The following is a 26859-nucleotide window of genomic DNA, read 5'->3' on the forward strand; positions in this document are numbered from 1 at the left end:
GGTGAGAATATAATCTAAGGATAAACATTAATGGTACCCAATATATGTAAGAATAGGAAACAGTTAAAATAGCACTTTACACTTCTTCTGTCCTCACCTTCCTCCATTCTGATCTTTAGATGCTATATATTGTCCCCCCGTCCTATCTCGCAAGAAAAAGATCACGATACCAACAAATGAAGCCAAGACAATATTGTTATGTCTATGTGAGAAACACTGCCAAAAATCTCAGAAACTGCAGTGGGGGAAACCGGAAGAGAGAAAGCCCTATGGGCAATGTCCAGGTATTTTCTGGTCTGACGTATTCCTGAAAATAGAGTGTGGATCTGAGGAAAGGAAGCACCAGCTTCAGAATGAGGAGCACACAATGAGCGCATTCTCTGGAACCAGGCAGCCAACAGATTTCCCCTGAGTTGGTGGGATGTCCTGAGGGGAGGATGGCAAGAGGAAGGTGGAGGAGAGAGAGGCAGGCCTGGGACACCAAGCTTCCCAACGAGCTGGACCTCCATGCTCCTGGACTCTCTGGTCCCTGTCTCTCTGGTAGAGAGGGTTTGATAGTGACAGCAGCCCAAAGATACACAGATGAAGGCATGGACCTCTGGAAACCTTTCTAATCCTAACCATATTGGTGCTCTCTGAGGGAGATGAGTCGAAGATCAGGAAGTAAGCAGTTGGCGAGGAGGGTCTGATGCAGCTTGGGGTAGCCAACCTCAGTCACCATCGGGGTCTGATGCTGTAGAAGGGGGAGGAAATGCTATTTTCCTATCTTGGTTAATCGCTCTAGTTTTTAGCCATTCGGAAGAGAGATGGAGACCGTTGCGAGCAGCCACAGAATTATGGCCTTGGGGACTGGTCACGTAGATGCTTGGGGACTGGTAACGGAGACTCTTTCAGAGAAGGTATCTTAAAGGCTTGTTCCTCAGGCCCCATGACCAAGGACCAGCCAACTCGGTGCAGAGTGCAGCAGTGAGAGCTGGGAAAAGAAACACAAAGGTAACACGGATTTCTTTCCCTACCTTAACATCTGATTATAGCCAGCTGATGGTAGGAACTGCAAGCAACACGGTCCACTCCTGCTAGGAGAGCAGAGAAGGGGGTGCCCAGGTGGGGGCTTCCAGGGTGAGAGCTTGCTTGTGTTGGGGAAAGCAGTGGGCTGCAGAGAGATGGTTTGGGCCCATCAGGCTTGCCCAATGGCCTTGCACTATTGCCTACTGGTAAGGTCTTCCCACTACCCCCCCACTAGCACAAAGTGTTTTGGCCAGTCTCTCTGGCCCAGTGCCTCATTTATTTGCAGAGTTGTTACACTGTCAGGTCAGAGCCAAAAACAGGCCAGGGTTTTGTGAGTCATGCTGAATCTGCCATTCTTCCTCCCTCACAATTTGCATTTCCAATGGGAGTCCTCCATTTGGGGATGGGAAGAAGGGGGGTTTCCGTGGACAGGTGAAGAAGATTCTTCCCTGAAACCCCAGGCCTTCTCGCCTGCTTTCTAAGCCTCAGCCGTGGAAAGCATTTTAGCCCTGAGTCCACAGCATAGCCCAGACTGAAATTATCTAGGCCTGTGTTGTTGACAGGCCAGGGAGAAAAGGCCACGGGGAAGGGACCCCAGATCATCACACTCTGAGTGCTCCCCTTTTCCTGTGTGCTCAGTATGTGTAGCAGAGTGAAACAGGGCTACCGTTGTGGACAGTTTGGGAGGGAAAAAGTTATCAGAGAACTGCAGAAAGGGAAGGGGCAGAGGTATCTCACACATCTTCCCAGGATGCCAATGCTTTGAGGAAACAGATGATAAAGGAGTGAGGGACACACCACGGATCTTGGTAACGGTCACCCCTTCCTCTCTAGGTTTCTGAGATACGGGTCACACTGCACGCACAAGCAGGAATTAGACTTCAAGAAGCATGATTCAGTGCCTGTTGCTGCTTATAAGATCTGCTCCTTATGAGAACTTGAATTTGGGTCCCGCAGGTACATATGTTTAAAACTTGAAGTGATCCTTTTAACTTTAGACTTGATTTTCTTTTTTTAAGAATCAGACAAAAATGTGAGCTGATGGTACACAATAACCAATGTGAAATTTACCAGATTCTTAACATATAAGCACATGTGACCAAACAACTATAAATAATATGGAGCTCAGTTCTGGGGTTAGAGTCAACGTCTTCTAACTTAGAAAATGAAAGAAGAAAAAAAAAAGAAGAAGAAAGAAAAAGATCCAGGCAAACCTAGTAAGTGGGCTAGACCTTTTCTTCCATCCTACTTTTATTCATAGATTTTCTTCTCTTTCTCATGCTGCTCTGATTTGGAAGTCACATCATTTAATTGAGGCTCTCATTCTAGCTGTAGCGAGTTAGTTTATCTGTTTATGATTGGTTAGATTTCATGTTTTAAATAGATACTGATTAAATGTAGTTCTCTACCTCAGATGACCACATTTCCTAAGTGATTACTGCATAGTTTCATACAAGGGTTCTATGTCTTCCTATGCTTGCTTTTTGATTTCTCACTTTAGGTATTTGTGGCTGCCCGTAACTGTGTGTTGGGGTCATTGCTGAATAGACTGCCCTTACCTATTTTTAAGAAAATAACTAAAATTTTAGGTTGTGTACTACTTGAAAATATTTGACTTCAGTCAGAAAAGACATTGATTTTATATAGTTTTGGCATTACTACCAAATATAGCCCTGGCCTTATAAATGCAGGTGGATTCCCAGTACTATTTCATACCTTTGTATAGAGCAAATGGAGTGCTCATTGAGAACATTTCAGCTTAAGAGGTATGGTAAAGGCCTGGGGTTAATCCATTAGGGTGACAAGAGTCCTGGGGTCCTTTGGACTGTCCAGCGAAAACATTCTCCAGGGAAAGGAACAGCAAGTACAAAGAGTCTGAGGTGAATACACTTACGTAATACTTCGTCTGTGCTAGACACTGCCTGATTAACAAGGATGGTTCCCTAGACTAGAGGTCAGCAGTCTTCACCCCGCTCTGTATTCTGCACACAGTTCCTAAGTATTGTTTGTGACTTAATTTTCATACAAGCCTACACACTCTATCACTCTGTTCACATTTGATTTCAGTTATCTCATATAACTCTTTAAAAATAACCTCTTGAGGGGCACCCCGGTAGCTCAGTGGGTTAAGTCTCTGCGTTCAGCCAAGGTCATGATCTCAGGGTCCTGGGATCAAGCCGGGCATCAGGCTCTCTGCTCAGCAGGGAGCCTGCTTCCCTCTCTCTCTGCCTGCCTCTCTGCCTACTTGTGATCTCTCTCTGTCAAATAAATAAATAAAATCTTTAAAAAAAAAAAAATAACGTCTTGGGCTATACCTAAATGATTAAAACTTCTGCACCCCAGTTTTTGCCCAAGTGGTTCTTTAAGGATACCTTTTGGTAGCTGCATTTTTTAATTCTTCTTTTGTGTTGGATCTGGAAAAAAAAATAGAATCAGAATTTGTGAGATGCACAGATGCTTGGAAGGGATTTCCATGACGTTTTACCAGATTGATATGCTGCAGGAGCTGTGAGGAGTAGCTTTAGTAAGGGTTGAAGATACTGGAGACTGTGTCTAACTCAAAGGGATCTGCCACAGAGAAATGAGTTCATTGAGTGATCAAGTCAACCTTGTAGCAGTTCCAAGAAGAATTACAAAACATTCAGGGCTATCAGTTTATAGCCACAACGTAATGCTGAACAAATTTTAAGTGTAATGGATATTGTACTCCTTAAAGGCATATAGTAGAATTTCAAATATATTAGCAGTGGTCTTTAGGTTAATAAAATCATGTTGCAATGATACATTTATGTATCATATACATTTATTTTCTGTGCTAGCAAGTTCTATGACAGAGTCTCTTGAGGAATTATTTTTCTTTTTTATTTCATTCTTTTTTTTTTTTTTTCCTGATATGGGATCAGCGATGCCCGTCATGTGCTTATGAAATTGCAGAATAGTTTTGAGTCAGAATGATGACAGTGTAAAAAGGGCCAAGTCAATACTAATTTGATGTAGGGTATGCATGATTTCTCACCAACTATCAAGGATCTGACTTGGCTAATTGTTTGGTTTGCATATTGTAATAACATTATTTGTTGTAAGGCAAATGTATCTGCTTTGTATATTTAGATTTGATAAAATTGGAGGATCCTAGAAAGTGGCTTCAGGATACTTTTCTTTTGACTTAGGGGAAAGGTTTATACCTGAAGAGAATGGTAGTTTTCATGAAGTGCATAAAAATGATTAGTTATATATACACACACACATTAGATCCTTGAGGCAAATAAAGTTTAAGTAAAACTATTATCTTGCAAACAAATAAATCCTTGAGATTCCTCCACACCTTTTTTTTTTTTTTTTTTTTTTGCTTTTCTTGATTTCTCTGATACTTTCTAAGGACTCCTAAATCGCATTAATATTTCCTTTCATATACTGCAGAACTGCCATGCCTCTAATCGGTTGTTACTCTCTAATAATTTTGACTTTCTCTCTAGGTTTAAGGTTCTTTCTGGCATTAAGTTTGAGACTTAAGAAGAATCAATTTTATGAGTTCCCTGTACTAGCACACTTAAAACCTAGCAATAACCATTATGTAAATGCTGTTTATTAGGAAGGGAATTTGGCACTAAGAAGTACCAGTCCTGATAGAAAATATCAAAAAGCAAAATGAAAAAAGAAATGATAGATTGCTTAGCTAGTATGTTTTCAGACTATTTTTCCATACTGCAACACAAGATTTCTTTTTAAAACATTTATATTATATTATTTTTTAAAAGATTTTATTTATTTATTTCACACAGAGCACAAAGAGGTGAGCAGGAAAAGGCAAAGCAGGCTCCTTGCTGAGGAGGTAGCCTGAGGCGAGGCTCGATCCTAGAACCCGGGGATCCTGACCTGAGCTGAATGCAGATGTTTAATCAACTTAGCCAGCCAGGTGCTCCAAGATTTCTTTCTTTCTTTTTTCTTTTTTAAAAGATTTATTTATTTATTTATTTATTTATTTGAGTTTGGGGAGGGGCAGAGAGAGACATAGAGAGAGAGAATGAGAGAGAGAGCATCTCTGACAGACTTCCTGCTGAGTGCAGAGCAAGATATAGGACTCAATGAGCTGAAATCAAGAGTCAGATGCTTAAGCAACTGAGCCACCCAGGTGCCCCACAACACAAGATATCTAATTTGAATCTATTTTTGACTAGGTTTAAAATTATTTCTGCTCATATAAATTCATTCCCTATATTTATAATGTAGATACCAGCTAGGCTTATTTTTTTCTATAGTAATATAAAGTCAAGCTGTTTGGTGAAAAAGACAGTTCATTTACCTGTTGAAATATAACCAGTATAAGAATAACTGCTTTGAGGACATTTTGAGTATGAGAGGACATGTTGAGAACGCCTTAAAAGTACTCTTGTACTGAGCAACACAGCCTTCATTGCAACACATTCCACTAATACAAAATGAAAACATACAGTTGAATCATGACCTCCTGAAATTCATTCTTCCTACTACGGCAGAATTTAATATGGCTAATAAAGATGAGGGAATACTCATTTTTAATCTGCAATAATAAAATTTCACATTAGGAGGACTGCATAAAAATGCACTTTCTAGGAAGCTGGTTAAAATGTAACTTTAAAAACAGTGTTCTAGTAGGTATAAGTAAGTCCAGAAATACCTAATTTGGAAAGCATTTGACTAGGGGTCATGAAAGACCAGTAAAAGAAAAAAAAAAAAAATCTAGGACAAATCTTGTCCTCAAGTTCTCACTGCAAATCCCAGTGAAGCCAATGGAAAGTTTATGGAAATATCTGAAAGGCACATTTGGCCTAGTTCAAAAGCTCTATTAAATTAGTATTTTAATACATTGTCCTAGTTAAGTCTTGTCTTTATGGTCCTTTTAACATTGCTTCACCCTGGGTTCATTCATAGCTTACTCAGAAGTCACAGAAATGAGGATAGGCTAACAGGATATTTGACCTTTTATCCAATTTCAAAGAGACATTGACTCCCTAACCTCCCCCAGCTCAAGACTGAGAAGAGAACCCATGTGAAGAAATTCATGGGTCCAAGGCAAGCTTTGTGGTTTTTAATGCCCATACAGTAGGAAGTATAAACAGATGTAAAATGTATAATACTGATTCTTAGCTTTGGAGAATTTGGTCCCTGAAACTAAACTGTATATACGACTGACAATATCTGATGTTATAAATATTGTTATAAATTTTACTTTATGCTACTGAGTATATAAATGTCATTGTGGCTGTTACCTTGTGATAAAAGGAGGAAGTCAGGTAACCTTTAACTTCCTGTGCTCTGTTTTATAGAGCCTCTGTTTTGGCCCAGTACTGCCTCAGTACACAGCAATGGACCCTGCCTATAGCACCAGATTTGGTTTCTGGAAATGCTGGAACAAAGCATCAGTTCATGACATTTTGGAGTTAGTTATCAAAGATTTGACTTCTTCAAAGAGGTGGATTTTGATAAGCACCCACCGTCAGCTTTTAGATTTATCTTTGAAGATACGAGGAGGCTTCAGGGATGCCTTTGCTAAGAGAGGAGGGAGCCAGGTGAGACAATCTCTGTCTGTTCAAAACCAAGCCTTGTCTTGAAAGGAAAATCTGGACCATAGACTCTGGAGCCAGAACTTGAGTTCATGTCCCTGCTCTATCACTTACTACATCTATGACTTTAATGACTTTAATGGGCCTTAGTGACTGCACCCCTAAAAAATGGACACAAACACAGGGTTTTGTGAGAATTAAGAGTTCAAATATCTAGAGCATTGTTTTTCTTACTTCGGCTCTCATTATTATTTTATACAGAGTACTCTCACTTAGATTTGTCTCTTGGCCCAGCTCTCTGCCTCCCCATTTAAATAATGTAAGGTGGCCTGGATGGGAGAAAGGATGTGTAGAGGCAGAAAGAGATGTGATAAGATAAAGAACAAAGAGCTGCTTCAGTAAAAAACTGTGAGCTCCCCCGCCCCTGTTATATCTTGACAACTATCTGACATCTCACAAAAAGAAGAGAGGACTTCTTTCCTCTATGTAACATGCTTTCTATGGGCCTCTCTGTATCAGTAGCCAGTGCTCAGGCAGCACCCAGCCATTCAAAGCGGAAGAGTCAGGTGGGCCCGGACACCTGCCAATAGTGGGGTTGGAGAAGAGGAAGGAAACCAGATGCCACACCGTAAAGCTTTCTCTGGGTTGGAGCCCTCTTGAGACACTTCCAGAGGTAGGGTCTCCAAAACACGGTCAAAAACTGGGGGAAGGTTTTAAGAAGTTGCCAGAAAGGTATCAAATCACCAAACGTTTGTTGCTTAACTGTTACGCACCAGGACTTGGGCTGGCCATGGGCGACACAAAGATGATGGTGACGTCCCTGACCGCAAGTTCCTGTCTGATCATCCATGGGCCCAGATATTTTTAAGACCACGTGTGGCCATCAGCTCAGGCCCAGTCCCTCTGCGACTGCACATGAGGGGACCCATGATTGGGGACACCAAAGAAAGATGCCTGTAGCCGTTAGCTCCGCAGACGGAGATTTCAGATAGAGGATGCCATCCAGGGCAAGAAAATGAACTCTTTGCTTTACATTTACACTCGTGCCTGTTAACTAAGAGTCTCTGAAAATATTGATGACAAACGAAATGAAGTCCTGCTTTAAAACCCAACTGATCAATTACATATGGCTTAAGCCCTGAACTGCTCCTAATATCACCATTTCAGAAATGCCTTAATGTTCACGCAGACGAGAAACACAGCTCTTTCGCAAGAAGCGGGACTGCATTCCTTGGAGCCTATGTGTACAGTGAAGTGGAACGTGAACAAAACTCCGGGAGAAAGGCCAAGGGGCCGGGCTCGCTGCGAACGGGGCACACGTGTCCGTCGGCACCGCCCCCGAGCCCCGCCCCATCCATCCAGATTGTACCGGGTCCGCCAACGCTCGCGAGAGCCCTCCTGGCTTCCACGTTTGCCACGTTCCAAAGGACCCAGACAGACTGGAAAGTCGAAGGCGGCTCGCGCTCACAGGCGGCTGCGACGCGCCCAGAACAGCCCCAAGTCTTCATGGGGTGGGGAAGCACGGCAGGGCTCCGTCCCTTCACAGGAGCCGTTGTGATTGGCTCTAGTCTCCGTCACTCAGCCTTTCGCGGAGGCGGGGCTCGGGCGGGAAGGGGCGTGGCCGAGGGGGTGGGCGAGCCGCGCGCTCTCGCCAGGGGAGGGAGTCACAGGTTCAGCGCACGCGAGGGTTGGGCGCGCGCAGCCGGCACGCGGGCGAAAGTCTTCGGAGGCGCGGCGGGCGGTGCCGAGACACAGGTGCTGCTGCAGGAGCTGCGGCTCGCACCCGCCGCAGCGCTCGCTGCCGTCAGCGGCCCTCGCGCCTCCGGTGTCCCGGCTCACTGAGGGACCCACCCCACCCCTCGCCGGTTCCAGTAGTGCGCGCAATGGCCCCTCGCAAGAACGCCAAGGGCGGCGGCGGCAACAGCAGCAGCAGCAGCAGCAGCAGCAGCAGCAGCGGCTCTGGCAGCGGCTCTGGCAGCGGCTCCGGCAGCGGCAGCCCGGGCGGGGGCACCAGCGGCGGCAGCAGCAGCCCCGGGGCCCGGAGAGGTCAGAGGCGTGCGGAGGCGGGAGTGCGGGGCCGGGGTCCGGGACCGGCCCGGGCGGCTGGCTTTGCGGTTCAGTCTCCTCGGATCCCGCCGTGCATCTCCTTCATCCTCCGCGTCGCTCCTCCTTTTGGCGCGGGGCGGAGGCCGCGCGCGGTGGGCCAGGCGGGCGGACCGAGAGGCCGGGCGGAGCTGGGTCCGTAGCCTGGGGTTGATCGCGCCGGGGAGCCCCTTCCCGGCTGATCCCTCACCTGCCTGGCGCAGCCGGGAGGGAGGTTAGTGATCTACCCTTTCTTTGCTGTGCGTGGATCCAAAGGTGGGAGGGAGTAAGGGAACCAGTTTACCTTTGCCGTGCGTGTTTTGGGGAGTTTGGAAATGAGCCAAAGTCGGAGAAAATAAGTTCCTGCCAAACCAGGGTAATATTCTCTGTGTGTGTGTGTGTGTGTGTGTGTGTGTGTGTGTGTGTGTGTGTAGGGTGTTTGGGAGGGGAGTGATTTGAATGTTCTTGGCAATAATTTTAAATATTTTTGCTCCTAGGTAGCTTTCTTAACATGCGTTGTTGTTGCCTTGAAAGTATCATAGAATATCCTAGAATACTGGGTGAACCTCTCGATTTTTTCAGTCTTCCCTTTAAAAAAAAAAATACATGTTGGCTATTAACCTTATTCTTCCATGTGCTTTACCCGGCAAAGAGAACAGTGCAGATGTTTTAAATCTGTTTCATCTCATATTTCAGCGGTTCTGTTTCTTTTAAACTTCCTTGGACTCATTTAGGATATTGTAACTGCAGTACACGTGTGTGTGAATGTGAGCCGCAATTTTTCCTTTTTGAGATGATCATTTTGAAATGATAGAGACTTTCTGTTTCCCGAGTTCTACAAGTAGTCATTTTATATATAAAACAAGTAAATTAGACAACTACAGTCATACTTCATATAACTATTTTTTTTAATAAGCACTTATCACCATGTGAAAGTATCTTATTTTCTTGTGTATTGTCTTCTTGCTTTACACCCTCTCCTTGTTCATTCCTATTGCCAACTCCTAGAATAGTCCTGGACTTAATAGGTGCTCAATAAATATTTGATTAATGAGTGAATGAATACATTTAAATGATAATGTAGTGTAATTAAACTCATTGCACAAATTAACATTCTAAGAGTTAATATTTATATCGGAAATGAAAAAAGATACAATTTGAAGTTAAAAGACAGCATATTAATTCACCTTTGACAAAAGTAAATGTTTGTGTTCCTTTGTCACTTGTCCCTAAATTCCAGTCAGTTGCTTAAAGAGGCAGAAGAGTAGGTGAACTGTCTTTGGCAGCTTTGGCTCCCCTTTTAAAAATTTCTTAATGGGAAGATCCTCAAGAGCAAGCCGGGAACCGATGAACAAGACTGTTGTTTTGTTAATGTTAACTGCTGTCAGAAGTTTTCTGAAGCTGTTTACAAGGGAGGCACATCTTTGTTCCATTTTACTCTTTGTACTCAGGGGTAGAAGAGGTCTGATTGCATCTGGGGAAGTCATTGTATTAAGGACTATTACTGGGTTCCATTAGAGCGGGGGGTTGCGGGGAGTTGTGGGGGGATATATATTGTGTTCTCACCACCGCTGGTTCTTCAATCACTGAACCAGTTTTAATAGGCATGTAATAAATATAGGAAATATTACGACCTAAATTAATGTATTTTGACTTGCCTATTTAGATACTTTTGAGCTGCCACTCCTGTCCATATTTGAGGATCTGTGGCCTTTTACGCATTGTTCACATTGATTGCACAATTGTCACGAAAAGACACAGTATGTAAGAGAAAAGTAATTGTATTACCAAAACAAAACATAACAAAAACGGAACACAAAACACTGAAAGAGTTGATATTGGAGTCTTGCATGTTACGTAATGAGTAGTCTTTTTCCGCAGACATTTTTTGTAGTAGTGAGTTCTGACTGTGTGCCAGGTAGAAGGCACTGGAGGTGGAAACAGGGATTCTTTGAGTCTTAAACAGTGTGAAAGTGTGATTCTGTTTGTCTTGTTTGCTTATATAGCAGGTTATACCTGGAAGATAAAGCCAACTCCCTTTTTGTTGCTCTGTTTCTTGAGTCTTTGAGGTAGAGATGTTGATTCCCGAACCATTCTCATCTGCTGGGGAAATCACAGAAGCTGAAGAAATTTTAGCAGTGGCATTACCCTAAGGCCCATCTAGTTCCCTCTTCTGATTTTACAGATGAGGAAATTAATGCCCAGAAAAGTTGTGTAGTTCATTAAAGTTTGGGTAGGTTTTGGAAATCCAACTATTTAATGGACGATCCAAGACTAGAACTCAACTTTTCTGTCACTCATTCATGATACCATCATACTTGAATTTGAGGTTCTCTAATTTTTAAGATTTTATGGGAATTTTAGATTTGAAGTAGATTATCCCTTTCCCTCTGTAGATGATCTCTTCCTTTTTGGTTAGGTCTGTGGCATACCACACCAGGTTGCTTAATAAAAAAGTATGCTTTTTTTCATATCCAGTTAAATTTGACTAAAATTAGGTTTGAAATAGTACTTTTGAAAATCTTAGTCTGAGAAGAAATGCACCGGCTCAAATAGGAAGTTTTTCGAGATATGTTGCATTGAAAGTCTGAAGTTGATGATGACATTAGTCATATGAAACATTATTTGTTAAATTTTTGTATAAAGGCATGGGGGAGAAGGACTCAGTCCTTTGAAACATTCATTTTAGGGAGAAAGCGATTATTTGGCTTTCTCTTTTTCTTGGTGATCATTTTGTTGAAAAGTGATGTTTAGAATTTAGGGGATTTATATAATAGATATTTTAAAGCAACTGCCTACTTTTCATTTAAGTCTTCAACTTAAACTAAAAACCAATAAAATGTCTAGTTTCATACAGAACTCAGTTTTACCTCTTCAGTTTTACTCTTTAAAATATAAAAGAAACATGAGTAAATTGGACATCTTGCCTTTAACTTGCGTATGAAAATTTCACTTGCATGGCCACTTGGGGCCAGGGGTACCTTAGTTTACATTTATTGATTGGAAAAGTTTTGGTTGGGAAGGATCTTGGTGACCTTTTGGGCTTACTTTGTAGTTCATAGACTCTGGTATGTGTAATGTTTTTGTTTAGCTTTTCCCTTTTGACTATCATTAAGTCTTTTCCTGTAGCTTTCTAACATGTTACAGAGATGTAAACATCTGTTTGTTCAAAAGTGGTTTGTCTAATAGTGTCAGACTACTATGTTACACTTCACCAGTAGATGTCACTATAGAATACTTTATCGTTTTTCTGTTGAAGTTTTGGTTATGTAATACTACTTAGTTTTTTTATTTAATCAGTTCTGCACATACCCAGAACTATTGATGGACAACTGCTTAAAAACTCATAGGCGTTGCTCTCATGGTCTTTAACAGCATATTTTTAAATTTAGTAGTAAGATTTTGTCCCTAGCAACCTTATTTATTTAGCTTATCTTTTTTGTTATTTTTAAGATTATTTATTTATTTGATAGAGTAAGAGAGATCACAAGTAGGCAGAGAGGCAGGCTGAGGGGGTGGGAAAGCAGGTTCCCTGCTGAGCAGAGAGTCAGATGTGGGGCTTGATCCCAGGACCCTGAGATCATGACCTGAGCTGAAGGCAGAGGCTTAACCCACTGAGCCGGCCAGGTGCCCCTATTTAGCTTATCTTGTTTAGAATTAAATGCATTCATTTTTTTTTTAAGGTTTTATTTATGTATTTGAAAGATCCGGAGAGCACAAATGGTGGGGGTGGGGGGATGGCAGAGGGAGAGGAAGAAGCAGGCTTCCTGGGGAGCGAGGATCCGGGTGCCAATGGGATCCCAGCCCCCACCCCCCCCCCCCATCATGACCTGAGCTGAAGGCAGATACCCAACCCACTGAGCCACCCAAGTGCCCCTAGAATTAACACATTCATATAGTATCTGCGAAACTTCTGCATTCACAGATTCATCTGATGGATACTAATCATTTAGAAATTTGTGTTTTCTTTCTTTCTACTTTCAGTATTGCTCGGACTGCTTAGTAACGAACAGACACAACACGGTGCAGATTGCATTCTGGCTCCCTTGAATGAAGAGGCCTTGGTGAAATTCCCTTTCTTTATCGATAGGCTGTTAGGTAGGGCCAGTCGGTTTATCCTCCGTTAGTCATTCTAGGATGAAGAGATAGGATGAAAGCTCCAAGAACAGTGTGCTGTTTTGTGTTCCTTTGAACAGCATTTTGCCCAACCTGGCCCAGATGATTTGAAACCAAGTACTAAAAAATGTTCTGAGGGAACTCTTGAACACATTTTAAAAAGACCAACCATATTAACCTGTAGGAGGTAAAAGGAAAGGTCTCTATTTTAGTCTTCTTTAAAATCACATATGGCAGAGAGATTACTAGAAAAGGAAAATTTTCCTTTTCAGCTAATTAGCAGCAAAGTAACTTGGATAAATGCTCTTGTGGACTATCTACCTTATTTTTAGTCAGTACAGAAGTTTAACCCCCGAGCTCTCCAATCCTAGTAGAATAGCCCCATCCCCAAAAAGGAATGTACTTTCGGAATCTGTTGACCTGGATTCATGTCCATTTATAAACCGTGTAGCCAGTCTCTCCAAATCTCTTACCCTGATCTTGGAAGAAGTCTTCTCTCATTTCATGGTTGTTATAGCCCTCAAACCAATTTTCTATGCCTTTGTGTTGACCTCAGATACATTCATTAAAGTTTTTCTAATGGCAAGGGTGAGTACAAAACTTTGGAGGACATAAGGGTGCAGAGCTAAGCAGGTCATTGCATGCCTGACATTTTTTTATGGTTGAAAAACAAATAATTTTGTTACATTCTGTTAGCCTATGTGTTGCAATTGAAATGGCTGCCCCAGCAGCCATTTCTACTATGTGTTTCTACTATGGCCTGGAGGACCACGTGATGCATTTCTGTCCACCTCTGAAGGCCAAGATACACCATTTGTAGGTCTGTTATGTTGTTTTATTTTACTAGAACTAAGATACATTTTAGTCTTTTGATGCTGTTTTTAATATGAAAATAGGTAACTTTGTTTGTGTCTTGGATACTTTTTGTCTCCTAAGTAGTTCCAACTTCATTCTGTACCAAGATACAAAAACATTTTTTTTTCAAGATTTTGTTTATTTATTTGACAGGGGGTTGGGGGGAGAGCACAAGCAGAGGGAGTGACAGACAGAGGGAGAGTGAGAAGCAGGCACCTAGCTGAGCAGGGAGCCCAATGCAGGGCTTGATTCCAGGACCCCGGCCTGGGATCGTGACCTGAGCCAAAGGCAGATGCTTAACCGACTGAGCCACACAAGTGTCCCTGCCAAAAAAAAAAATTATATTAACTTACCCTTAGTAAAACTGGCAAGTACGTAGAACCCATCTACATCTACAATTTAACCAGTCTCTGGGGAAAGTGTCAGCCACCTGTCGGGGATGTGGAGGTGCTAAGGTTGGCTCAGATGTCTAAGGTCTGCTGCTCCAGGATCCACTCAGCTCTGCAGGCATGGGTGTAAGTGTGTCTGGGCGGAGATGCATGTCGGGTTCCTTTCTACAGTTCTGGTGATTTCTGCTAGAATACTAGATGTTTGTTTCTTTTCTGTATGCCAGCTGTAGAGGTATATTCTGGAGTCCCATGCTTTAACTTTTTCTCTTTCTTCTGGTGGTGTGGGGAGCTAGGGTGGTATTTTCTTGTCATTCATTATTTATTTAAAAAAAATTATTCTCCTGGAATGGGATAGCTTAAGGCATTTGGCCTGCATTTGATACTTGTTTTCAGGGAAGTGTCTTACCTTTGGCTGAGGTGGTTATCTTTTAAGGGCAAGTCTGAATGCAGTTCAGTTCTGATCCCACTGATGACCCTTGAGGACAAATTTGCTGTAGATAACCTATTAGACTCAAAGGAACATCTGAACTTACTTCACGAATACATTGTTAAAAAAAAAAAAAGTCACATAAGGACTTTTGAAGGGTTTGGACTGTTCTTCAGCCCCTTTTAAGATCCAGGTGGCTTGTCTTGTCATTCTGGCCGTAGTGTAACTGTCATCATCCACTGTAGATGCTCTCTGTGCTCTAAAGCGGGTAGGGCTAGTGAATCAGACGGGGCAGGGCCGGTGGTGGCTGTCCAGTTACAGCAGAGTGGAAGGCACTCTTGCAGGGCTTGGAGAAACGCCATTACTTCTCTCCCACATATGTGCCTGCCCATTTAACCCAGTGACTCATTCTGTATGGAAGCCAGCGAGCCTCAGTCTTCATTTTAAAGTGAAAGAATATTGTTTGATAAAATAATATGGTTCCCTAATCGGTAGGGTGTAGACTCAGCACTGTTTTGAAGTTATACTCTGTGTCTAACTTCTCTTTCTTATTTATCAGATCACTAACATACACAGTTTCCTCCCCTCCTCCCCATTTTTCACCCGTTTTAATTTCCCAGTTCCCGAAAAGATACACTGGGAAGCCCTTTTGGTCTTAATGTTCACATGTAAATTTTACTTAGGAGCAGTTAATTTTTTTTTTCTTACATGAAAATAAAAATGTGTGCCAAAAGACTTCTAGCCTTTAACTTCATTTTTCCGTTCTTTGAATCAGGTTCTTTTGAACGGTTGTCCCTGAGTTTTGGAAATTAATTCATGCTTTTTTGTCAGTGAGCCATCTCTCTAACTTCTACAACCATAGATTGCTATGTACTGTTCTTTAAAACTTTGTCTCTTTGAAATGTTGCATGTTTAAGACCCAGCCACTGTCCAGGTGAAGAAATAAAATGTTGCCAAATTCTTGGTTTCTCCTCTCCTGCAATATCCATTCTCAGCCACTCTTATACGATTTGTGATAATTATTATCCTGCACTTCCTTATAATGTATAATGTATAGACATCCAAGTGATGTCTATTACATAATGTCACATTGCAGGTTGTATAACTAGGGGTGATTTGTGTAAACGTAACTATTGTCAAAGGCCGTTTAGATACAAGGGCTTAGGAAGTGTATCTATATATACCACTTGGCTTGTTGAGTTTTCTTTTTGCAGACACTGCTGCTCTGAGCAATCTTGTGGGTGCCCATGCCCTTGTGTACGTTCTGAAGGGCTTTTCTGGCTTGGAATTGGTGGTCATAAGAAAGCATTTCTTCAACTTCACACGCTCCTGCTGTCTGTGTTGTAGTAGGTTTATGCTTCCGCTCACCCAGCCTACAGCTCCTTTTTGCTGCCACCGCATTACCAGCACTTGGTAAGGTTTAATATTCACAAGTTTAGTGGGTGTGATGTTGTTATCTTGTGGTTTCAACTTGCATTGGCTTGATCAACAGTGAGATTACTCCCGAGAATAGCTATTTGTGTTTCCTTTTCTGTGAGTTGCCTGTTCATTGAGCGTGTCTGTTTTTTTGGGGTGTGGTGGTGGTGGTTTGGTTTGTTACGTGTTTTTCGTTTTGATTTGTAGAATTTATGTTCTATATTCTGAACCTTTGGATTATTTGTAGGGTGAAGGGCTTCTCCCAATCTGATTATTTTCCTTGTCATTTCCTATAGTATATTTAGTGGAGAATTTTAAGATTTTAGCATATTCATATTATAATTTTTACTTTATGATTTGTACCTTTGTGCTTTAAGACATCCTTTCCAAAACAGAGATCATAAAACATTCTCTTATTTCTTCTAAAATATCTTAAATTTTGTTTTCTCACATGTAGATCTCTAAACTACCAGGTGTACATTTCATTGTATATATTGTGGTCATAAAACCTTCTCTTATTTCTTCTAAAATATCTTAAATTTTGTTTTCTCAATGTAGACTCTAAAGTACCAAGTGTAGATTTTATTGTATATATTGTGAGGTAGAGATCTAATTCAATATATTTTAAAAACAGATGATGAAAATTTCCTGTACCATCAGTTGAAGTGTCTTCTTTACATGCTAATCTGCATGTATCATGTATTATGTATAACTCTTGTGTGGCTCTGTTTTATTCCAAGCATGTAGGAATCACTCTACAGCATATTTGGTCAGGCAAATCCTCTGCCTTGTCTTGTTATCATTGTCCTTGATGTTTTTGGACCTTTCCTTGTGCATGACTATACCATTTAGCATAAGCATATCAAGTAAGTTTCATGAGAACTGTTACAGGATTTTGAGTGGAGTTGTATTGAATTTGTAGCATAATTTGGGACAAATATACATCTATAAAACCAGGTCTTCCTATATGTGAACATAGTATAATTTCCTATTTATTTAAGTCTTATCATTAATTTTTGTAATTTCATCCAAAAGGTACATAGATCTTTTGTTACATTTAGCCTGGGAAATTATGTATTTACATTTTTTTTTGTATTTACATTTTTAAACAAGTATTTTATTATGAAAAATAGAATGTGCACCTGAGTTAAAAGAATTGTATAATGACCGTACCACTGAGATTTTGTAGTGGTTAACATTTAATAAATTTGCTTCATATCATATCAATCTGTTAATTTGTTCTTTATGAGTTTCCAGGTAAGTTGTAGATATCAGTATACCTCACTCCTAAACATTTACCCATGTCTGATGTTAACTAGAGCTCAACATTTGTTTCTGGGTTTGTTTGTTTTTTTTTACCCCCTGAGGTAATATTTGTATACAGTGAATTGCACAAATCTTAGTGTATTATTCTCAGTCTTTATAAATGTGTACATCTGTGTAACCCAAACAACCTGGTAAGATAGAGAATATGTCTATCACCTCAGAAAACTCCAGTCCCTTCCTTGCCACCACCTCTGCCATCAGAGGCAATTATTGTACTAAATTTTTTCACTGTAGATTGGTATTGTCTGTTTTGGAACTTTGTTTACATCTTTTTTGAGTCAGCAGATTTTTGAGGTCCATCCATGTTGCGTGTATGAATATCTTGTTGTGTTTGTTGCCAAGTGGTCCTTTGTGTGACCAGAGCACAATGTTTCTCTGGTCTTTGACTGATGGACATTTGGGCTATTTCTAGTTTGGGCCCATTACAAAGAACATTGTATGAATATTGTAATATTGGAGATTTCTTTCTTTTTTTTTTAGTGGATATATGTGTTAATTTCTTTGAGTAAATACCTAGGAGAGGAATTACTGGGTTATAAGGTAGGTGTTTGTTTAGTTTTATGCAAGAACTGCCAAATTATTTTCCAGAGTGGTTGTACAATATATATTACGCTTCCACCAACAGCGTGTAGGAATATAGTTGTTCTACATCTGTACCAACATTTAGTGTTGTCAGTCTTCTTAATTTTAGCCATTCTGGTGGGTGTTAGTGGCTTCTCATTGTGGTTTAAAATTACATTTCCCTGATGACTAGTGATGTCATGTAGTTTTTTCTTCTGCTTATTGGTCATACATATTATCTTCTTATGCGAGGTTTCTGTTTACCTCTTGCCTATTTTTTATTGTCTTTTTTCCCCCATCTTTTTGTTATTGAGTTGTAGCTTTTAAATATCCCAGATAGAAGTTCTTTTCAGATAGATATATGTATTGCAAATTTCTTCCAATATATAGCTTACTTTTTTTCTTAATAGTGTCTTTTGAAGAGCACATATTTTTATGTTGATGTTTACTTCATTTTTAATGGTTTTTGCTCTCTTTATCTTGCTAAGAAACTGCCTATTTTCTTTTTTCGCCCTATTTTCAAGATACAAAGCTATCCTGTTATACTGTTTTTTTAGAAGTTTTGGGATTTATTATTAATTAAGTAATTAATTAATTAATTTTTGAGAGAGAGAGAGAATGCACGCAAGTGGTGGTATGATGCAGAGGGAGGGAGAAAGTTTCAAATGGCCTCCATGCCTAGCCTGGAGCCCAGCACAGGGCTCCATCTCACGATCCTGAGTTCATGACCTGAGCAAAAGTCAAGAGTCAGACCTTTAACCAATCGAGCCACCCAGAACCCTCTACATTTTAAATATCTTTAAATTCTGGATATTTGGGGGCACCTGGGAGCCTCAGGCAGTTAAGCATATACCTTCGGCTCAGGTCATGATCTTAGGGTCCAGGGATGGAGTCCCACGTTAGGCTCCCTGCTCAGTGGGGAGTCTACTTCTCCCTCTCCCTCTCCCTCTGCCCCTTCCCTCTCACCCTGCTCATTTTTGTTCTTTCTCAAAAAACAAAAACAAAACAAAACAAAAACTTAAAAAAAATCTAGTTATGGGGCACCTGGGTGGCTCAGTGGGTTAAACCTCTGCCTTCGGCTCAGGTCATGGTCTCAGGGTCCTGGGATCGAGCCTCACATTGGGCTCTCTGCTCAGCAGAGAGCCTGCTTCCCTCTCTCTCTCTGCCTGCCTCTCTGCCTACTTGTGATCTCTGTCAAATAAATAAAAAATATTTAAAAAAATTCTTGTTATTTTTAGACAGAATTTTTTCTGAGTTTATTAAAGTGAAAAGTCTTTTAAAAATAGGCTGGATATTCTAATACCTGTGAGAAGGTAAACCATTTGGTCCTGGTGATGTGGCTGCGTTGGCTTGGTATGGTGTCCATTTTCCTGCTTAAATGGTAAGGACTAGCACTGGATTCATTACTTTGTTCAAAACTGAACTGACTCTCTTCATGAGTCATAGTGCTTGTTTTCTGGAACTTTCAGGTTTATTTGATTATTTGATGGGTTTTAATGGCTCAGTCTCTTTAGTTGTAACCAATAAATATACTTGGAAGTCTAGGGTACCTGACGTAGATTTGAGTGAACAGTTCCTAAATGGCTCTGTGTCTCCTATGAAGGTACTAGTAGATTTATGCGCCAAACATTGGTGTGCCGTGTGTTTCCATTTCCATTTTGTTCTGTTAAATTACAAAGGTAGGACATCTTTAAGGTGAAATTCATATATGTGAAGGTGCAAAGCAACTTGTATTCTTTTCTTCTTTTAGAAGTGGTATGGTATTTGTGCCAATAAGTCCCCAGCTACTTTTTCAAAACCCTCTTGTGACCACTGAGACATTTAAGATGACTGAATCAGGATAGAGTAAGGTTGAGTAAGATTGGGTAAGATAAAGAATTGTTCAGAGCTCAGGTAAGTACTGATTTGGAAGAAACTTCTTGTATTTGAGATCTTCCTCCTCGGTTGGCCCTGCAACAATGTCTTGCTGTCCTCTGTGTGTTCTTAGTTGATGTTTCCCTGTGTTTTCAGTACTAGCTATTTAAATCTTCAACTCCTTGAGCTCAATGCCTTACTTCTTCCCATTGAATTTTGACAGATGACTTCCTCTCATTGTTTGGAGAAATCAGGGACATCCTTCAAGAGTTTCTCATCTCAGGGCACCTGGGTAACTCAGTTAAGCAGCCAACTCTTGATTTGGCTCAGGTCCTGATCTAGGGTCCTGGGGTAGAGCCCCAAGTTGAGCTCTGCCCTCAGTGGGATGTTTTCTTGAGGATTCTCTCTCCCTCTCCTTCTTTCCCTCCCCTCTTGTCCCTCCCCCACCCCCAATAAATAAATAATCTTAAAAAAAAAAAAGTCTTGGGGCATCTGACTGGCTCAGTCATTTTAAGCGTCTCTCTTTGGCTCAGGCCATGTTCCCAGGATCCTAGGATTGAGCCCCGCATTGGGCTCCCAGTTCAGCAGGAGGTCTGCTGCTTTCTTTTCCACTTCCCCTGGTTGTGTTCCCTCTCTTTCTGTGTCTTTCTCTGTCAAATAAATAAATAAACTCTTAAAAAACAAATAAAATTTAAAAAACGTTTCTCATCTCATGCATCATATGTGGGGGTTTGGGGTTTGATCTCTGAAGTTGATGACATTGGGAACCAACTGACATGAGGCTGATTTTTGTGCTCTCCCCCTGACCCTGCCCTGGGTGGGGAAACTGGGGTCTGGGGCCTAGGATGGCTGCAAAAGCCAGTACAGTTGAGAATCTTGACAAGATATTGCTCTAATTGGCATATGAGAGAAAATAAGAACTGAGCTCATAAAATATATCTTTAATGTGTAGTTCAGTACAGCCCCTTTTCTTTCTTTAGACTGAGGAGGAGGCCCAGTAGGGTGGACCGTGAGTGGAGAGGAGCCAGTACCACAGATAGAAAGAGTGTAAAATCTTGGCATTCGCAGCTGTTATAGACCTCTGGGCCCTACCAACCTAAGAGAAAAGGAAAGGCTGGATTAGGAGCCCTGGGCTACCCAAGGGAGCCCTCACTGGTGTGTCCGTACCATGTTCTCACAGACCTGAGCAATCACTTACCCACCCCTGAGAACTCCTGTTCTCTACCCCTTTTCGTAGCCTGTTCCCCTTTCTTTAGTTTCTCTCATTTAATGAAAAACAAAACAAAACCCAAAACCTCCTTCTACCCTGCCTCCTCTACCCAGCCAAATATCACAAATGAGTAATATGGGCTCCTCTTCTTCTCTCCTTCCCTCCAAGTTTTTCTGGTCAGAGTCGACAGAGACTACATTAGCCCCCAGATCTGCTGGGCTCTTGTTTCTTTTCCTTGCTCCCGGAAGAGGATGGTCTTCCCCAGGATTCTTTGCTGGGCCCTGTTCTAACCCCATGCTACACACTCTCCATAGCTATAACTACTGTCTGTTGATGGCTTCCAATGCTTGGTATTCCTCCTGAGCTATAAACTTAACTGGCATCCATAATGGTAAAGGACAAACCTAGCTGCCACTTAGCAAGTGCCCACTGTATGTCAGACATTGTTTCTTTAGCTCAACGTTTAATTCTCAGAGTTCTTCTTGACCTCCTCTTTTTGTGGGTGAAGAGATGGAAGCTGAACTTAATTGATCAGAGATTGTGGAGCTAGTAGCAGTGGGAACTGCAGTTGGGATCCCAACCCTTGACTCTAGAGTTCCTTCAGTTGAACATTTTTAGATTCTTTCGTTGCTGCTTAGGTTACTCCTAACTGGCCCTGTTTCATCTCTCTGTCATAGCCACCTTTATAAAGTGGAGATGAGGTCATGCCCCTTCTCTGTTTGAAAACCTTGAGTGGTTCCTCAGGACTCAAGATAATGTGTAATTCTGTAGCATGATCTAGGGACACTTCATGATCTTGCCCCTCTTACCCTCTCTAGCCATTTTCTGCCTCCCTTTCTATGTTTATACTGATTAAGCCATATTCAGCCACTCTCTGTGGCCTCTGACTGTACACATGCTGTTTCTTCTAGGACTGCTCCTTGCTTTGTCTTTTCCTGCCCGACTCCTAAGTATCCTTCACCATTTAGCTCCTTCATTAGTCCTTCCTGTTCTCTCTTCGGTGTCTTTCCATACTCTGGGCTCTGTAACCCCCATGCCCCTAAGCACGAGGTTCCGTAGCATTCTCCACATATCACTATTTTAGCATCTTCATTCACTTATTGGTTCCTTCAGCAAATGAAAATGTATCAGGTATTGGACAACAAAATATCAGACTGGACTGGACCTGAGTGTTGGCTCTGCCACTTCAATAAAGGCATCAAACCTCTCAGGATCTTTAATTTTTCTCCATCTTTATGGATGACTGTACTTGCAGCATAGTTACAAAGATTGATATGAAGTGTCACATAGTAAGCACTTCATTAATACATTTATTAAGTATGGTGATGGTGATATTCCTGTGAACAAAACTGACATTTCATCATGGACTGTAATGATCGGTGGTCTTCCATTCTTGCTTGATAGTAAGGGTAGCATCTTTGTTAGGAACAGACACCAGATTCAGACTTCCATAAACAATTAGGACTTTTTTTCATTTAAAAAGATGCGATACGTTGATTCCAGACGTGGTATGATCAGTGGCTAGAAATGTCTTCAGGAACTCGTGTTCTTTCTGCTTCTCTGCTCTCGTTCTCAGCGTCCATGTCACCTTGAGGCTGGTTTCTCTCCTGGACCTAGAGCCAGGATGGTAACCAGAGGCCACTGGGAATGCAGGCTTCCTTGTTCATGTCCTGTGGAAGAAAAGAGCCTTCTTTTTCTCATTTGCTCAGAGTAAGAGTCTGTGCTGCTTATTGGTTTCAGCTGGCATAGGCCTGTGCATCTCATCTGCCACTGGCGGTAGGGAGATGAGCATGATCGTTTAGAACTGGGCTCGGCATTGCCCCTCAGACACAACTCCTTGGAGCTTCTCAGTTTTGCTGCCATAGCTTGGAGCAGCCTCAGATGGCCGTGGAAGCAGATGGACACAACCGGTGTCCAGTAATGCTTTATTTATGGATGTGGACATTTGAGTCTCAGACCATTTTCTCCTGTTAATAAGTTTCTGTCTTTGATTTCTCTTCACTTGATCTTCTCTTCTCTAAATGTTCATAAGCCGATGGTCCAGGCAGAAGTGGGAGATAGGCTGTAATTTGCTTTCCCTGATGGTAAGTGCTAGGGTTGAGAGAGGTAGTTTCAATGTTTGTATAGGCAAGCACCATGTTTTGGTTTGTTTTTACCTCTAGTGCTTAAGTGATTGTCAGGACATAGTAGGTACTCAGTAAATATCGGAATGAATGAGCACAGGTAAAAATCTTCCTTCCTTCTGGTAGATCAAAAGGGCACTGAGGCTAGAGGTGGTGTTTTTGTGTATTCTACACTGCCTTGAATGTAACGAGTGCTCACATATTATGCACTACATGGGTGGATTTTTTTCCCCACCCAGGTTGATGTTTTGGACAAGAAAGCAGATAAAAAAATAATTCTTATTGACATCATAAGTGTTGGTGCTGAAGAAACAGCAGAATTATTAGGATGTGCATACTTTGTTGATGTGGAGAATTACTGACAGAGGTCACGTCCTTTAATAGGTCCCGTTGAGGCTCCACGCTCATAGTTTCTACATGGTAGTAGCTCTGTCCACGGAAGCTCCTCTCATCCCTCAGGGTTCTTCTTGGCCGTTCGTGCATTCTGACGGGGAAGAGGGTTTGGCAGAAGCAGCCGTTCTGTTTGTTCTGTATTTTGTGAAATTGGAAAATTTCTCTCTACTTTGTAAGATACTGATTTTCCCATTACTTTGATTTTTATTTATTTATTTATTTTTAAAGATTTTATTTATTTATTTGTCAGAGAGAGAGCGAGCGAGAGCGAGCACAAGCAGACAGAGTGGAAGGCAGAGTCAGACGGAGAAGCAGGCTCCCTGCGGAGCAAGGAGCCCGATGTGGGACTCGATCCCAGGACGCTGGGATCATGACCTCAGCCGAAGGCAGCTGCTTAACCAACTGAGCCACCCAGGCGTCCCTACTTTGATTTTTAGATATGACTGAAGGATAGGCCAGAATGATTTATGTGAACAATGAAATTCTACTGAATTTTTGTTCCCTTTTTCCTTTTTCTTTTTGATAGTGGCTTTTAAAATTCCTTTGGAAGAACTATGAATATTTCCTCCATAACTTAAGATAAGGTTTTGTCAGTTTTGAGGGGCCTGGGTGGCTCAGTCGGTTAAGCATCCAACTCTCGGTTTCAGTTCAGGTAGTGGTCGCAGGGTCCTGGGATCAAGCCTCGGGTAGGGCTCCCCCCACTCAGCATGGAGACTGCTTTAGATTCTCTCTCCCTCACCCTCTGCACCTTCTGCTTGTGCTTTCTCTCGCAAATAAATAGAATCTTAAAAAAAAAGATAAGGCTTTGCCAGGTTTTTTTTTTTTTTTTTTTTTTAAGATTTTATTTATTAGGGAGAGCTTGCATAAGCACGGGGAGGGGCAGAGGGAGAAGCAGAGTCCTCACTGAACAGGGAGCCTTACACACTGCCTGACTCCAGAACCCCAGAATCACAACCTGAGCTGAAGGCTGATGTCTAACCAACTGAGCCATGGAGGTGCCCCCAAGGTTTTGTCAGTTTCAATTAAAAAATAAAAATCGATGAAGTGAACAGTGCTAACATTTATAAAGATGATTTCAGAACAGATTGTACCTTACAATGTTGTATCTTTAAAATTCAAGATTATGATTTTTCCCAAGTGATTATTTTTACCTATATGGAATGCATACCCTAATATAGTACTTACAGAGTGAATTTTTATTTTATTTTCATTTGATTTTCTCCTCCACTGGGGCTGTGAGCTAAGTGGCCTCTCTGGTTCATTGCTGCAGCATAGGGTAGGGATTGCAAGAGTATTTGTTGAATAATGCATGCTCAGATGCATGTGGAAAATTGTGGAAGCCTTTTAAAATTTACCATCCTGTGATTTTTATGACTTTGTGCCTTAAAATTCGTACTGGCTTATAGAGCTAAAAGTGCTTTGTTTTGCGGATCTGAATTATGTTGACCAGAAATGTTCTGTTAAAGGGCAATACTTTTATCTAAGATGGTAATAAAAATATTCACCCACTGCTCCAGGAGAGACCCCACCTGATTGGAAGGACAGCACCTGTCAGGCATACCTGTGCTTTCTGCCTGAACATCAGTTTCTCTATACCTTGCAGAGCGCGGTGAGACTTTAGCCTCTTTAGTTAGTCTGATCTTCTTGGGTTCTACTCCTGTGGGCTATCAGCAGCAGAGTAGTTTTTTATGGAATATCGCCAAAAGAGCAGTATTTGAAAAGTGTTCTCTGCAGTGCCACCTGAGCTCAGGACAGTGGGGTGTTTGGTGACTTTTTTCTGGGTGGCCTCAGTCATGGGAAGGGAGTGCATTTGTTGAAGGTGGAGCTGTGGAAGTGATTGTGGAGGGAGTTTAGAGCAAAATGGGTCAGCAAGAGGAGAGTTACAGGACATCTCTGAACAAGTGATGAGATGACATTGACCATCACTTTGGTTTTGTACTGGGGCAGGATCAGGACAGCATGGACAGCCTTGGAGTGTGGGGCCGGGCAGCCAAATGATGAAGCTGATGGGGTTCTAGGAGTATGTGCACTGAACGCTCCTGTCCCTCACCCAGAACCAGCCTGTCCACCACCTCTGTGTGGTTTCGTTTGGTTTTTAAAATGCTCGTGTATGTTACATTTGCTTTACCATTTAGATGGGACAAAGAGAAATTTATATTTTTAGATTTTAGTGGGAATTTCATGTAAATTGTCCAGTGAAGTTAACAAGTTAACAAGTTAACAAGTTAACAAGGGCTTCCTGCGTACCAAGCCCCATACTCAGTGGGGAGAGAATAGAGCAGAACACTCCAGCACCAAGCCACTGGGAATGGCTGCATAGCAGTATTTGTTGAAAGAACGAGCTATGCATGATCAAGAAAAGGAAGACTAAAATGAGAATGATCGGAGTCTTTTTAAGACTCAAATTTAGGGGCGCCTGGGTGGCTCAGTGGGTTAAGCCGCTGCCTTCGGCTCAGGTCATGATCTCGGGGTCCTGGGATTGAGTCCCGCATCGGGCTCTCTGCTCAGTGGGGAGCCTGCTTCCCTCTCTCTCTCTGCCTGCCTTTCCATCTACTTGTGATTTCTCTCTGTCAAATAAATAAATAAAATCTTTAAAAAAAAAAAAAAGACTCAAATTTACAACTCCAGCTAAAGTTTTCTGGGTAGTCAGCTTTTGGGGAATCATGAAAATTGGAAGAAATGGCAAAGATACCTGAAAGATAAATGGCCCATTCCATTAAAGAAAGGTAGATTCAGGGCCACTTCAACTGATGTCTCATGATAACCCTAGCAAATTCTCATATTAAAAATTATTATTATACTTTAAGATTTTACTTATTTATTTGAGAGTACAGAGGGACAGTGAGAGGGAGAAGTAGACTCCGAGCTGAGCAGTGAGCCGGATGTGGGACTTGATCCCTGGGCCCTGGGATCATGACCTGAGCTGAAGGCAAACATTTAACCGACTGAACCACTCAGGGCCCTAAAAATTGTTTTTAAGTGCATAGCAAGGAAAGCAATGAAGACTAAGGAGACACTATAGGTTTACTAAGTGCAACTTGTTTAAAAAGGAAAACAAAAATTAATTGTGCATTTAATACGGTTTCTAGACGAAGTGGTCAGGGTGAAATGTTGATATTTTTCCTGACTTCATCAAGGTATTTAACACCATCTCTGAAAATCTCCCTGAGTGCAAGATGGCGTAACATGGTCATATGATATGGTTTGAATCACAGCCGGACTGTGGAACAGTTCCCACAGAGCTCTGACTTTAATGGGCTGGTGTCAACTTGAAGGGAGCCTTGCCCTCTTAAGATGTGGAGTAAATTCATGGTAGCACTGCGCTCTGAGGGGACACGAGTGCCGGGGACGAGGGAAGACACTGCAGAATGGCCTGGCTGGGAAGGTAGACTTTAACAGTTAGCTCGTTTTTGCAAAGTGAACTCACCCTTGAGGATGAGGGGGGAGAGACTTGAAGTAGTAGATACGGTATCTTGGTTTGTTTTTGTGTGTGGTTTCTTTTTTCTTTCTTTTTTTTTTTTTAAGGCTTAGTATTTTGTTTGGGTTTTGGTTGTTT

General features: G+C 41.7%; 1 protein-coding gene across 1 annotated transcript in view; it reads left to right on the forward strand.

Annotated features, from left to right (window-relative positions):
• The first annotated feature begins 797 nt into the window (after positions 1-797).
• The window catches only part of ASPH (aspartate beta-hydroxylase), a 224029-nt gene continuing 197967 nt past the window's right edge, over positions 798-26859 (forward strand). The window contains exons 1-3 of the mRNA XM_082719000.1: positions 798-993; positions 1843-1965; positions 6315-8597. Coding sequence (XP_082575126.1) covers positions 8435-8597 — 163 coding nt within the window. The 5' untranslated portion in view covers positions 798-993; positions 1843-1965; positions 6315-8434. The remainder of the gene's footprint in view (positions 994-1842; positions 1966-6314; positions 8598-26859) is intronic.

Source organism: Mustela nivalis, assembly GCF_964662115.1.
Source record: "Mustela nivalis genome assembly, chromosome: 2".
Classification (NCBI taxonomy): domain Eukaryota; kingdom Metazoa; phylum Chordata; class Mammalia; order Carnivora; family Mustelidae; genus Mustela; species Mustela nivalis.